Source organism: Cyprinus carpio, chromosome A24 (genome assembly GCF_018340385.1).
Source record: "Cyprinus carpio isolate SPL01 chromosome A24, ASM1834038v1, whole genome shotgun sequence".
Lineage (NCBI taxonomy): Eukaryota > Metazoa > Chordata > Actinopteri > Cypriniformes > Cyprinidae > Cyprinus > Cyprinus carpio.
In genome coordinates this window covers 2,182,370-2,197,835 of record NC_056595.1, presented here as the reverse complement: position 1 = coordinate 2,197,835, position 15,466 = coordinate 2,182,370, and the positions used below count along the sequence as shown (strand labels likewise).

General features: G+C 50.5%; 1 protein-coding gene and 1 long non-coding RNA gene across 2 annotated transcripts in view; both read left to right on the top strand.

The window, feature by feature from the left end:
- Positions 1–539: 539 nt before the first annotated feature.
- LOC122135312 lies at positions 540–10,084 on the top strand. Its single transcript, XR_006153434.1, has 3 exons — positions 540–650; positions 2,254–2,504; positions 9,978–10,084. It is a non-coding gene; the product is annotated as an uncharacterized LOC122135312 (long non-coding RNA).
- Positions 10,085–14,666: 4,582 nt separating this feature from the next.
- Positions 14,667–15,466, top strand: part of napga (N-ethylmaleimide-sensitive factor attachment protein, gamma a) — a gene marked incomplete at its 5' end in the record, with an annotated part of 1,014 nt that continues 214 nt past the window's right edge. Inside the window, one exon of the mRNA XM_019080416.2 lies at positions 14,667–14,891. Coding sequence (XP_018935961.2) covers positions 14,667–14,891 — 225 coding nt within the window. The remainder of the gene's footprint in view (positions 14,892–15,466) is intronic.

Genomic DNA, 15,466 nt, shown 5'->3' with positions numbered 1-15,466 from the left:
TTTATTTAGTAATTTATTTATTTATATATTTTTTTGGTCAGTTCTGATATGTCTAAATAATAATTATTCGAGAGTTTACGATTGTAAATTCAATTTGCTATTTAAGATGATAAATCTTATTATTGGGTTATGATTTTATGAGTGGCGCAGCAGCGGTGTCACGTGGTAACTGTTGTTTTTCTCACCGGTGAAAATTATGGACCTATCACAGTATTTTTTTTTTTTTTTTTTTAATTTTTTTTTTTTTTTTTGAATGTCTTTTTTTTTAAGCGTTGTGTTGTTGGTTTGGATTCCCATATGTCTTCTGAAGGTTTGTTTCTAAAACCTCGATCGAGTCCAAAAAGTCTGCGGTTCGACATAGGGAGAGCGAGGTCACGTGCACAGATGACGCGGGAACCCGGAAGTAAACGTGAGCGTCTTCAACACAAACAGTAATCTATTTATCTTCATCATTCATGTTTAAAGTGCTTATTTAAAACCATGGCACAAAAAATAACCGAAGCTCACGAGCACATCGCTAAGGCTGAGAAACAGCAAGTAGAGTCCGTGAATATTTCCTGTAAGTGAGTGGTTTAAGTGAAGCTCAGCTCAGAAGAAACCTGATCAGTGTTTTGTGTAAGACTTTGCTGCAGGCGGGGATGAAGCTGGAGGTCAGTGGCTGGTTTCTTTTCTTAAGGGATTCTTGAGATTAACTCAAAACAAGAAAAAAAAAATTGAAAGAGTAATCTAATATAAAATAACTTAAAATTATTTAAATCACAATACTGTAAAATTATAAATTATATATACTATAATTATATATTTATAAATTATATATTTTATATTTAATTATATATATATATATATATATATATATATATATATATATATATATATATATATATAATAAATAATAATATAATAATATAATATAATATAATGCTGTCAAATTATTAACTGCATCCAAAAAAGTTTTTGTTTACATATTATATGTTTGTGTACTTTATACAGCATATATTTTGAAAATATTTACATGTATATGTTTTCTATTCATATAAATTAAATAATATAAAAATATATTAAATATATAAATGTAACCTATTTATCTTAAATATATACATGCGTGTGTGTGTGTATATATATATATATACAATACGAAAACATATTATGTAAACAAAAACTTTTATTTTGGATGTGATTAATCATTTAACAGCACTAATATATATATATATTCATAATTTAGCATAATTAAATTTACTAATTTAACATAATTTTAGATAATTTATATTAATATGTATAAATTATATAATTATATCATTTTTCATTATGATTGAATTAATTATTAGCATTATGAACTCATGGACCCCCTGCAGTTTCACCTAACCCCAACACAATATAAAGTTAAATGCACTTCATCACTAACAAAAAAAACAAGTACATTACATTTCCCTTCTCATTTTAATATCAAAACAATACACTACAATTTTAATCTTATTCAAAACAAACAAATAAACACAAAAGTTCAAAAAAATTACAAAATATAATAGATTGGGTTATTAATTACAATTCTCATCATATCATTTTAAATCAGAAAAGGACTATATACTTTACACACATATATATATATATATATACTAGTGCTGTCAAATGATTAATCACGATTATCACACATCCAAAATAAAAGTTTTTGGTTTACATAATATATGCGTGTATGCTGTGTATATTTATTATGTATATATAATGCATGCATGTATATAAGAAAAATATGTTATGTTTATATATTACATATATATAATATAAAATATAAGAATATAAATGTATAAATGTATATACATGTAAATATATTTCAAAATATATACTGTATGTGTGTGTATTTATATATACATAATAAATATATATTATAAATAAATATAGTATGTAAACACAAACTTTTATTTTGAATGCGATTAATCACGATTAGTCTAGTTAATAAAATCCATAATATATATACACACACGCATATAAGAAGAACATTTGGTAGTACATTAATAATGCATAATACCATGCAGCTAAACCAAACCCTCACCATATATTAAGGACATGTAGTTGTAGTTAATAATATCTAGTCAGTGCTTAAATTGATAATTACACTGTAACAGACACCGCTTAATAACTGAACACTGTTATAAAAGCAGAGCATGTTGGTTTGAAACAACAAGAGAAGTGTAAATGATGACAGAATGGCCACGTTTGGGTGAAAACGCTGAAACTGTGGTTGTGTGTGTCCTGTCCCAGGACATGCAGAGGATACCTGAGGCTGTGCAGCACATCGAGAAGGCCAGCGTGATGAACGTGGAGAACGGCACTCCAGACACCGCCGCCATGGCCCTGGACAAAGCCGGGAAGTGATCGGCTAGACTCATACAGCACCTGAGCACGTGAGATGTGTGTGGGGTTAATGAATCCTGTCCCGTTGCAGGCTGATCGTACCTCTGGACTCAGCCAAAGCCACTCATCTGTACCAGCAGGCAGCAGGAGTGTCCGAGGTCTCCGCCAACCACTGCACACACACGACCCTTGTGACCCGCTACTGCACACACACGACCCTTGTGACCCGCTACTGTACACACACGACCCTTGTGACCCGCTACTGCACACACACGACCCTTGTGACCCGCTACTGCACACACACGACCCTTGTGACCCGCTACTGTACACACACGACCCACGTGACCCGCTACTGTACACACACGACCCTTGTGACCCGCTACTGTACACACACGACCCTTGTGACCCGCTACTGTACACACACGACCCTTGTGACCCGCTGCTGTACACACACACGACCCTTGTGACCCGCTACTGTACACACACGACCCTTGTGACCCGCTACTGTACACACACACGACCCTGTGACCCGCTACTGTACACACACGACCCTTGTGACCTGCTACTGCACACACACGACCCTTGTGACCCGCTACTGCACACACTGTACACACATGACCCTTGTGACCCACTACTGTACACACACGACCCTTGTGACCCGCTACTGTACACACACGACCCTTGTGACCCGCTACTGTACACACACGACCCTTGTGACCCGCTACTGTACACACACACGACCCTTGTGACCCGCTACTGCACACACACGACCCTTGTGACCCGCTACTGCACACACTGTACACACGACCCTTGTGACCCACTACTGTACACACACGACCCTTGTGACCCGCTACTGTACACACACACGACCCTTGTGACCCCGCTACTGTACACACACGACCCTTGTGACCCGCTACTGTACACACACGACCCTTGTGACCCGCTACTGTACACACACACGACCCTTGTGACCCGCTACTGCACACACACGACCCTTGTGACCCGCTACTGCACACACTGTACACACGACCCTTGTGACCCGCTACTGCACACACACACGACCCTTGTGACCCGCTACTGTACACACACGACCCTTGTGACCCGCTACTGCACACACACGACCCTTGTGACCCGCTACTGCACACACTGTACACACATGACCCTTGTGACCCGCTACTGCACACACACGACCCTTGTGACCCGCTACTGCACACACACGACCCTTGTGACCCGCTACTGTACACACACGACCCTTGTGACCCGCTACTGCACACACACGACCCTTGTGACCCGCTACTGCACACACACAACACGACCCTTGTGACCCGCTACTGCACACACATGACCCTTGTGACCCGCTACTGTACACACACACGACCCTTTAACACACATGACCCTTGTGACCCTCTACTGTACACACGCGACCCTTTACACACATAACCCTTGTGACCCGCTACTGTACAAACATGACCCTTGTGACCCGCTACTGTACACACGCGACCCTTTACACACATGACCCTTGTGACCCGCTACTGTACACACGCGACCCTTTACACACATAACCCTTTGTGACCCGCTACTGTACACACTGTACACACATGACCCTTGTGACCCGCTACTGTACACACACGACCCTTGTGACCCGCTACTGTACACACACACGACCCTTGTGACCCGCTACTGTACACACTGTACACACATGACCCTTGTGACCCGCTACTGTACACACACATGACCCTTGTGACCCGCTACTGTACACACACATGACCCTTGTGACCCGCTACTGCACACACTGTACACACACATGACCCTTGTGACCCGCTACTGTACACACACGACCCTTGTGACCCGCTACTGTACACACACGACCCTTGTGACCCGCTACTGTACACACACACGACCCTTGTGACCCGCTACTGTACACACACACGACCCTTGTGACCCCGCTACTGCACACACACACGACCCTTGTGACCCGCTACTGCACACACTGTACACACGACCCTTGTGACCCGCTACTGCACACACACGACCCTTGTGACCCGCTACTGTACACACACGACCCTTGTGACCCGGTACTGCACACACACACGACCCTTGTGACCCGCTACTGCACACACTGTACACACATGACCCTTGTGACCCGCTACTGTACACACACGACCCTTGTGACCCGCTACTGCACACACACACGACCCTTGTGACCCGCTACTGTACACACACACGACCCTTGTGACCCGCTACTGCACACACACGACCCTTGTGACCCGCTACTGCACACACACGACCCTTGTGACCCGCTACTGCACACACACGACCCTTGTGACCCGCTACTGCACACACACGACCCTTTACACACATGACCCTTGTGACCCGCTACTGTACACACGCGACCCTTTACACACATAACCCTTGTGACCCGCTACTGTACAAACATGACCCTTGTGACCCGCTACTGTACACACGCGACCCTTTTACACACATGACCCTTGTGACCCGCTACTGTACACACGCGACCCTTTACACACATAACCCTTGTGACCCGCTACTGTACAAACATGACCCTTGTGACCCGCTACTGTACACACGCGACCCTTTACACACACATGACCCTTGTGACCCGACCCTTGTGACCCGCTACTTTACACACACGACCCTTGTGACCCGCTACTGCACACACACACGACCCTTGTGACCCGCTACTGTACACACACATGACCCTTGTGACCCACTACTGTACACACACATGACCCTTGTGACCCGCTACTGCACACACACGACCCTTGTGACCCCACTTACTGTACTGCACACACATGACCCTTGTGACCCGCTACTGCACACACACGACCCTTGTGACCCGCTACTGTACACACACATGACCCTTGTGACCTGCTACTGCACACACACGACCCTTGTGACCCGCTACTGTACACACACATGACCCTTGTGACCCGCTACTGCACAAACATGACCCTTGTGACCCGCTACTGCACACACACGACCCTTGTGACCCGCTACTGCACACACACACGACCCTTGTGACCCGCTACTGCACACACACACGACCCTTTGTACCCGTTACACACACGACCCTTGTGACCCGCTACTGTACACACACGACCCTTGTGACCCGCTACTGCACACACACACCCTTTACACACATGACCCTTGTGACCCGCTACTGCACACACACGACCCTTGTGACCCGCTACTGTACACACATGACCCTTGTGACCCGCTACTGCACACACACGACCCTTTACACACACATGACCCTTGTGACCCGCTACTGTACACACACGACCCTTGTGACCTGCTACTGCACACACATGACCCTTGTGACCCGCTACTGCACACACACGACCCTTTACACACACGACCCTTGTGACCTGCTACTGCACACACACGACCCTTGTGACCCGCTACTGCACACACACGACCCTTGTACACACACGACCCTTGTGACACGCTACTGCACACACACATGACCCTTGTGACCCGCTACTGTACACACACGACCCTTGTGACCCGCTACTGCACACACACGACGACCCTTTACACACATGACCCTTGTGACCCGCTACTGTACACACACGACCCTTGTGACCCGCTACTGCACCACACACATACCCTTGTGACCCGCTACTTACACACTGACCCTTGCCCGCTGTGACACACTGACCCTTGTGATACCCGCTACTGTACACACATGACCCGTGTGACCCTCTACTGCAAACCATCGCACAGTTGTGGTGCATCTGCACAGAGGAGACTGTGACCCGCGGCGGAGACAAGTGTGTGTGTGGAGAGCTACAGCGGAGAAAACCTCAGCACAAGTGCAGGTGCATCTGCGTGGCCGGAGACAGCTTCTGGCAGGGTACGAATGTGCAGGATGGGAGAGCTACTACAGTTCCCTTGTGGGACCCGCTGCTGTACACGTGGAGCAGACAGGGGTACGATGACCCTTGTGACCCGCTGCTGTACACACACACGACCCTTGTGACCCCTACTGCACACACACGACCCTTGTGACCCGCTACTGCACACACACGACCCTTGTGACCCGCTACTGTACACACACACGACCCTTGTGACCCGCTACTGTACACACACACGACCCTTGTGACCCGCTACTGTACACACACACGACCCTTGTGACCCGCTACTGTACACACACGACCCTTGTGACCCGCTACTGTACACACACGACCCTTGTGACCCGCTACTGTACACACACACACGACCCTTGTGACCCGCTACTGTACACACCACGACCCTTGTGACCCGCTACTGTACACACACACGACCCTTGTGACCCTACTGTGACACACGCTACTGTACACACACGACCCTTGTGACCCGCTACTGTACACACACACGACCCTTGTGACCCGCTACTGTACACACACGACCCTTGTGACCCGCTACTGTACACACACACACCCCTTGTGACCCGCTACTGTACACACACACGACCCTTGTGACCCGCTACTGTACACACACACGACCCTTGTGACCCGCTACTGTACACACACACACCCCTTGTGACCCGCTACTGTACACACACACGACCCTTGTGACCCGCTACTGTACAAACACGACCCTTGTGACCCCGCTACTGTACACACACAACGACCCTTGTGACCCGCTACTGCACACACAACACGACCCTTGTGACCCGCTACTGTACACACACACGACCCTTGTGACCCGCTACTGTACACACACACGACCCTTGTGACCCGCTACTGCACACACACACGCCCTTGTGACCCGCTACTGCACACACACGACCCTTGTGACCCCCCTACTGTACACACACACGACCCTTGTGACCCGCTACTGCACACACACGACCCTTGTGACCCGCTACTGCACACACTGTACACGACCCTTGTGACCCCCGCTACTGCACACACGACCCTTGTGACCCGCTACTGTACACATCGACCCTTGTGACCCGCTACTGTACACACACGACCCTTGTGACCCGCTACTGCACACACACGACCCTTGTGACCCGCTACTGTACACACACGACACGACCCTTGTGACCCGCTACTGCCACACACACACGACCCTTGTGACCCGCTACTGCACACACACGACCCTTGTGACCTGCTACTGCACACACACGACCCTTGTGACCCGCTACTGTACACACACACGACCCTTGTGCACCCTTTACTGCCACACACATGACCCTTGTGACCCGCTACTGTACACACGACGCGACCCTTTACACACATAACCCTTGTGACCCGCTACTGTACACACCCATGACCCTTGTGACACACACACTACCCTTGTGACCACAACGACCCTTGTACACACATTACCCTTGTGACCCGCTACTGTACACACACACGCGACCCGTTACACACATACCCCTTTGTGACCCGCTACTGTACACACTGTACACTTAGTGACACCATGACCCTTGTGACCCGCTACTGTACACACACGACCCTTGTGACCCGCTACCACTACACACACACACGACCCTTGTGACCCGCTACTGTACCACTGTACACACCATGACCCTTGTGACCCGCTACTGTACACACACTGTACACACATGACCCTTGTGACCCGCTACTGTACACACACATGACCCTTGTGACCCGCTACTGTACACACACTGTACCCTTGTGACCCGCTACTGCACACTACTGTACACACATGACCCTTGTGACCCGCTACTGTACACACACGACCCTTGTGACCCGCTACTGTACACACACACGACCCTTGTGACCCGCTACTGTACACACACACGACCCTTGTGACCCGCTACTGTACACACACACGACCCTTGTGACCCGCTACTGCACACACTGTGTACACACGACCCTTGTGACCCGCTACTGTACACACAACACGACCTTTGTGACCCCTACTGTACACACACGACCCTTGTGACCCCTCTACTGCACACACACGACCCTTGTGACCCGCTACTGTACACACACACCCTTGTGACCCGTCACTACGGCACACACCACACGACCCTTGTGACCCCGCTACTGCACACACTGTACACGACCCTTGTGACCCGCTACTGTACAACACACGACCCGTGTGACCCGCTACTGCACACACACGACCCTTGTGACCCGCTACTGTCACACACACGACCCTTGTGACCCGCTACTGCACACACACGACCCTTGTGACCCGCTACTGCACACACACGCCCCTTGTGACCCGCTACTGCACACACACACACCCCGCTACTGTAAACACACACAACGACCCTTTACACACCATGACCCCTTGTGACCCGCTACTGTACACACGCGACCCTTTACACACATAACCCTTGTGACCCGCTACTGTACAAACATGACCCTTGTGACCCGCTACTGTACACACGCGACCCTTTACACACATGACACCCTTGTGACCCGCTACTGTACACGGCTCTGTACACACGGCGACCCTTTACACACATAACCCTTGTGACCCGCTACTGTACAAACATGACCCTTGTGACCCGCTACTGTACACACACGCGACCCTTTACAACACATGACCCTTGTGACCCGCTACTGTACACACGCGACCCTTTACACACATGACCCTTTTGGACCCCGCTACTGCAAACACACGACCCTTGTGACCCGCTACTGTACACACACATGACCCTTGTGACCCACTACTGTACACACACATGACCCTTGTGACCCCCGCTACTGCACACACACGACCCTTGTGACCCGCTACTGTACACACACATGACCCTTGTGACCCGCTACTGCACACACACACGACCCTGACCCTGTGACCCGCTACTGTACACACACATGACCCTTGTGACCCGCTACTGCACACACACGACCCTTGTGGACCCGCTACTGTATACACACATGACCGTTGTGACCCGCTACTGCACAGACACGACCCTTGTGACCCGCTACTGCACACACACGACCCTTGTGACCCGCTACTGCACACACACAACCCTTGTGACCCGCTACTGCACACACACACCCTTTACACCCTTTACACACACGACCCTTGTGACCCGCTACTGTACACACATGACCCTTGGTGACCCGCTACTGCACACACACGACCCTTTACACACATGACCCTTGTGACCCGCTACTGTACACACACGACCCTTGTGACCCGCTACTGCACACACACAACCCTTGTGACCCGCTACTGCACACACACACGACCCTTTACACACACGACCCTTGTGACCTGCTACTGCACACACATGACCCTTGTGACCCGCTACTGCACACACACAACCCTTGTGACCCGCTACTGACACACACACCCCTTTACACACACATGACCCTTATGACCCGCTACTGTACACACACGACCCTTGTGACCCGCTACCACAAACACACAAACACATACACACACGACCCTTGTGACCCCGCTACTGCACACACACGACCCTTGTGACCCGCTACTGCACACACACGACCCTTGTGACCCGCTACTGTACACACACGACCCTTTACACACACGACCCTTGTGACCTGCTACTGCACACACATGACCCTTGTGACCCGCTACTGCACACACACTGACCCTTGTGACCCCTTATTACTACTGAGCTGTGACCCGCTGCATTACCACACGTGACCGTGTCCCGTTTGTGCTCTCAGAAAACCATCGCACAAGTGCTGGTGCATCTGCACAGAGGAGACTACCTGGCGGCGGAGAAGTGTGTGCGGGAGAGCTACAGTACCCCAGGATTCAGCGGGCGCGGGAGCGAGGACTGCGTGGCCGTGGAGCAGCTTCTGCAGGGTTACGATGAGCAGGATGAGGAGCAGGTGTCTCGACCCTTGTGACCCGCTGCTGTACACACACACGACCCTTGTGACCCGCTACTGCACACACACGACCCTTGTGGACCCCGCTACTGCACACACACACGACCCTTGTGACCCGCTACTGTACACACACACTGACCCTTGTGACCCGCTACTGTACACACACGACCCTTGTGACCCGCTACTACTGTACACACACGACCCTTGTGACCCGCTGCTGTACACACACACGACCCTTGTGACCCGCTACTGTACACACACGACCCTTGTGACCCGCTACTGTACACACACACACGACCCTTGTGACCCGCTACTGTACACACACGACCCTTGTGACCCGCTACTGTACACACACGACCCTTGTGACCCGCTACTGCACACACTGTACACACATGACCCTTGTGACCCGCTACTGTACACACACGACCCTTGTTGACCCGCTACTGCACACACACAACCCTTGTGACCCGCTACTGTACACACACGACCCTTGTGACCCCGCTACTGTACACACACACGACCCTTGTGACCCGCTACTGCACACACACACGACCCTTGTGACCCGCTACTGCACACACTGTACACACGACCCTTGTGACCCACTACTGTACACACACGACCCTTGTGACCCGCTACTGCACACACACGACCCTTGTGACCCGCTACTGTACACACACGACCCTTGTGACCCGCTACTGTACACACACGACCCTTGTGACCCGCTACTGGTACACACACACGACCCTTGTGACCCGCTACTGCACACACACACGACCCTTGTGACCCGCTACTGCACACACTGTACAACACGACCCTTGTGACCCGCTACTGCACACACACGCACGACCCTTGTGACCCGCTACTGTACACACACGACCCTTGTGACCCGCTACTGCACACACACAACCCTTGTGACCCTCCTTGTGACCCAGCTACTGCACACACTGTGTACACACATGACCCTTTGTGACCCGCTACTTTACACACACGACCCTTGTGACCTGCTACTGCACACACACGACCCTTGTGACCCGCTACTGCACACACACGACCCTTGTGACCCGCTACTGCACACACACGACCCTTGTGACCCGCTACTGCACACACACGACCCTTGTGACCCCTACTGCACACACATGACCCTTGTGACCCGCTACTGTACACACACACACCCTTTACAACACATGACCCTTGTGACCCGCTACTGTACACACGCGACCCCCCCAACGTTTACACACATAACCCTTGTGACCCGCTACTGTACAAACATGACCCTTGTGACCCGCTAACTGTACACACGCGACCCTTTACACACATGACCCTTGTGACCCGCTACTGTACACACGCGACCCTTTTCAACACATAACCCTTGTGACCCGCTACTGTACACACTGTACACACATGACCCTTGTGACCCACTACTGTACACACACGACCCTTGTGACCCGCTACTGCACACACACGACCCTTGTGACACGCTACTGTACACACTGTACACACATGACCCTTGTGACCCGCTACTGTACACACACATGACCCTTGTGACCCCGCTACTGTACACACACATGACCCTGGTGACCCGCTACTGCACACACTGTACACACATGACCCTTGTGACCCACTACTGTACACACACGACCCTTGTGACCCGCTACTGCACACACACACGACCCTTGTGACCCGCTACTGTACACACACACGACCCTTGTGACCCGCTACTGCACACACACGACCCTTGTGACCCGCTACTGCACACACACCTGTACAACACGACCCTTGTGACCCGCTACTGCACACACCACGACCCTTGTGACCCGCTACTGTACACACACGACCCTTGTGACCCGGGGGGTACTGCACACACACACGACCCTTGTGACCCGCTACTGCACACACTGTACACACATACCCTTGTGACCCGCTACTGTACACACACAACCCTTGTGACCCGCTACTGCACACACACGACCCTTGTGACCCGCTACTGTACACACACGACCCTTGTGACCCGCTACTGCACACACACGACCCTTGTGACACGCTACTGCACACACACGACCCTTGTGACCCGCTAATGCAAACACACATGACCCTTGTGACCCGCTACTGTGCACACACACGACCCTTTACACACATGACCCTTGTGACCCGCTACTGTACACACACGACCCTTTACACACACGACCCTTGTGACCCGCTACTGTGTACAAACATGACCCTTGTGACCCCGATACTGTACACACGCGACCCTTTACACACATGACCCTTGTGACCCGCTACTGTACACACGCGACCCTTTACACACATAACCCTTGTGACCCGCTACTGTACAAAACATGACCCTTGTGACCCGCTACTGGTACACCACGCGACCCTTTACACACATGACCCTTGTGACCCGCTACTGTACACACACGCGACCCTTTACACACATAACCCTTGTGACCCGCTACTGTACACACTGTACACACATGACCCTTGTGACCCGCTACTGTACACACACGACCCTTGTGACCCGCTACTGTACACACACCGACCCTTGTGACCCGCTACTGTACACACTGTACACACATGACCCTTGTGACCCCTACCCCACTGTACACACACATGACCCTTGTGACCCGCTACTGTACACACACATGACCCTTGTGACCCGCTACTGCACACAACTGTACACACATGACCCTTGTGACCCACTACTGTACACACACGACCCTTGTGACCCGCTACTGCACACACACACAGACCCTTGTGACCCGCTACTGTACACACACACGACCCTTGTGACCCGCTACTGCACACACACACGACCCTTGTGACCCGCTACTGCACACACTGTACACACGACCCTTGTGCCCCGCTACTGCACACACACGACCCTTTGTGACCCGCTACTGTACACACACGACCCTTGTGACCCGGTACTGCACACACACGACCCTTGTGACCCGCTACTGCACACACTGTACACACATGACCCTTGTGACCCACTACTGTACACACACGACCCTTGTGACCCGCTACTGCACACACACGACCCTTGTGACCCGCTACTGTACACACACGACCCTTGTGACCCGCTACTGCACACACACGACCCTTGTGACCCCGCTACTGCACACACACGACCCTTGTGACCCGCTACTGCACACACATGACCCTTGTGACCCGCTACTGTACACACACACGACCCTTTACACACATGACCCTTGTGACCCGCTACTGCACACACACGACCCTTTACACACATAACCCTTGTGACCCGCTACTGTACAAACATGACCCTTGTGACCCGCTACTGTACACACACGACCCTTTACACACATGACCCTTGTGACCCGCTACTGTACACACACGACCCTTTACACACATAACCCTTGTGACCCGCTACTGTACAAACATGACCCTTGTGACCCGCTACTGTACACACGCGACCCTTTACACACATGACCCTTGTGACCCGCTACTGTACACACACGACCCTTTACACACACGACCCTTGTGACCCGCTACTGCACACACACGACCCTTGTGACCCGCTACTGTACACACACGACCCTTGTGACCCACTACTGTACACACACATGACCCTTGTGACCCGCTACTGCACACACACGACCCTTGTGACCCGCTACTGTACACACACATGACCCTTGTGACCCGCTACTGCACACACACACGACCCTTGTGACCCGCTACTGTACACACACATGACCCTTGTGACCCGCTACTGCACACACAACACGACCCTTGTGACCCTCGCTACTGTACACACACATGACCGTTGTGACCCGCTACTGCACAGACACGACCCTTGTGACCCGCTACTGCACACACACACACGACCCGCTTGTGACCCGCTACTGCACACACACACGACCCTTGTGACCCGCTACTGCACACACACGACCCTTTACACACACCGACCCTTGTGACCCGCTACTGTACACACCACATGACCCTTGTGACCCGCTACTGCACACACATGACCCTTTACACACACATGACCCTTGTGACCCCGCTACTGTACACACATGACCCTTGTGACCCGCTACTGCACACACACGACCCTTGTGACCCCGCTACTGCACACACACGACCCTTTACACACACGACCCTTGTGACCTGCTACTGCACACACATGACCCTTGTCCCGCTAACTGCACACACACGACCCTTGTGACCCGCTACTGCACACACACGACCCTTTACACACATGCACAAACCTTTACACACATGTACACACACGACCCTTGTGACCCGCTACTGCACACACACGACCCTTTACACACATGATCCTTGTGACCCGCTACTGCACACACACGACCCTTGTGACCCGCTACTGTACACACATGACCCTTGTGACCCGCTACTGTGCACACACACGACCCTTTACACACATGACCCTTGTGACCCGCTACTGTACCACATCGCACAAGTGCTGGTGCATCTGCAACACACATGACCCTTGTGACCCTTATTACTGAGCTGTGACCGCTGCATTACCACACGTGACCGTGTCTCGTTTGTGCTCAGAAAACCATCGCACAAGTGCTGGTGCATCTGCACAGAGGAGACTACGTGGCGGCGGAGAAGTGTGTGCGGGAGAGCTACAGTATCCCAGGATTCAGCGGGAGCGAGGACTGTGTGGCCGTGGAGCAGCTTCTGCAGGGTTACGATGAGCAGGATGAGGAGCAGGTTTCTCTTGTCTGCACTTCACCGCTGCTCAGATACATGGACGACGACGTGAGTCTCCCAGCATGCATCTCCTTTAGAGAGATATTGCAATTCTCCTTTAGAGACCCAACCATTATTACCAAAGTGAAAAATTAATTTTTTTTTTACTAAAAAGTCTGAAATCTAACTTTTTGAGCTAAATCAGAGACAAAGTGAGCTTTTGTTTATTTTATAAGGCAAGGCACTACAGATGATTTTAGGGTAAAAGAGTAAAGATGCTTATTTACCGTATTTTCTCCGAATGATTGCATTATGTTATTAGATTTCTGAAATGTTGGTAGAATATGCAAATGGAGGATGCATTGTGTTCATTGTGTGCTATAAATCATCATAATCTTAAAAGCTATTACCACAAATACGTAAATGTTATAATGCATTAAAACGGTTGTTATGATTTACTCATGAGATGATGCAACATATTATAATGTTTTTATAATGCATTCATTATAATGCCTTAAGAATACTGTTATAATGTATTATAAATACAGGCTTTGTAGAAAGTGTAACCATAAACGCTTTTGTATTTTGGGTGTTTTCTTTGCACTAGTCTGAAAGAAGGCATGTTATGATTTTTGTTATTCCAG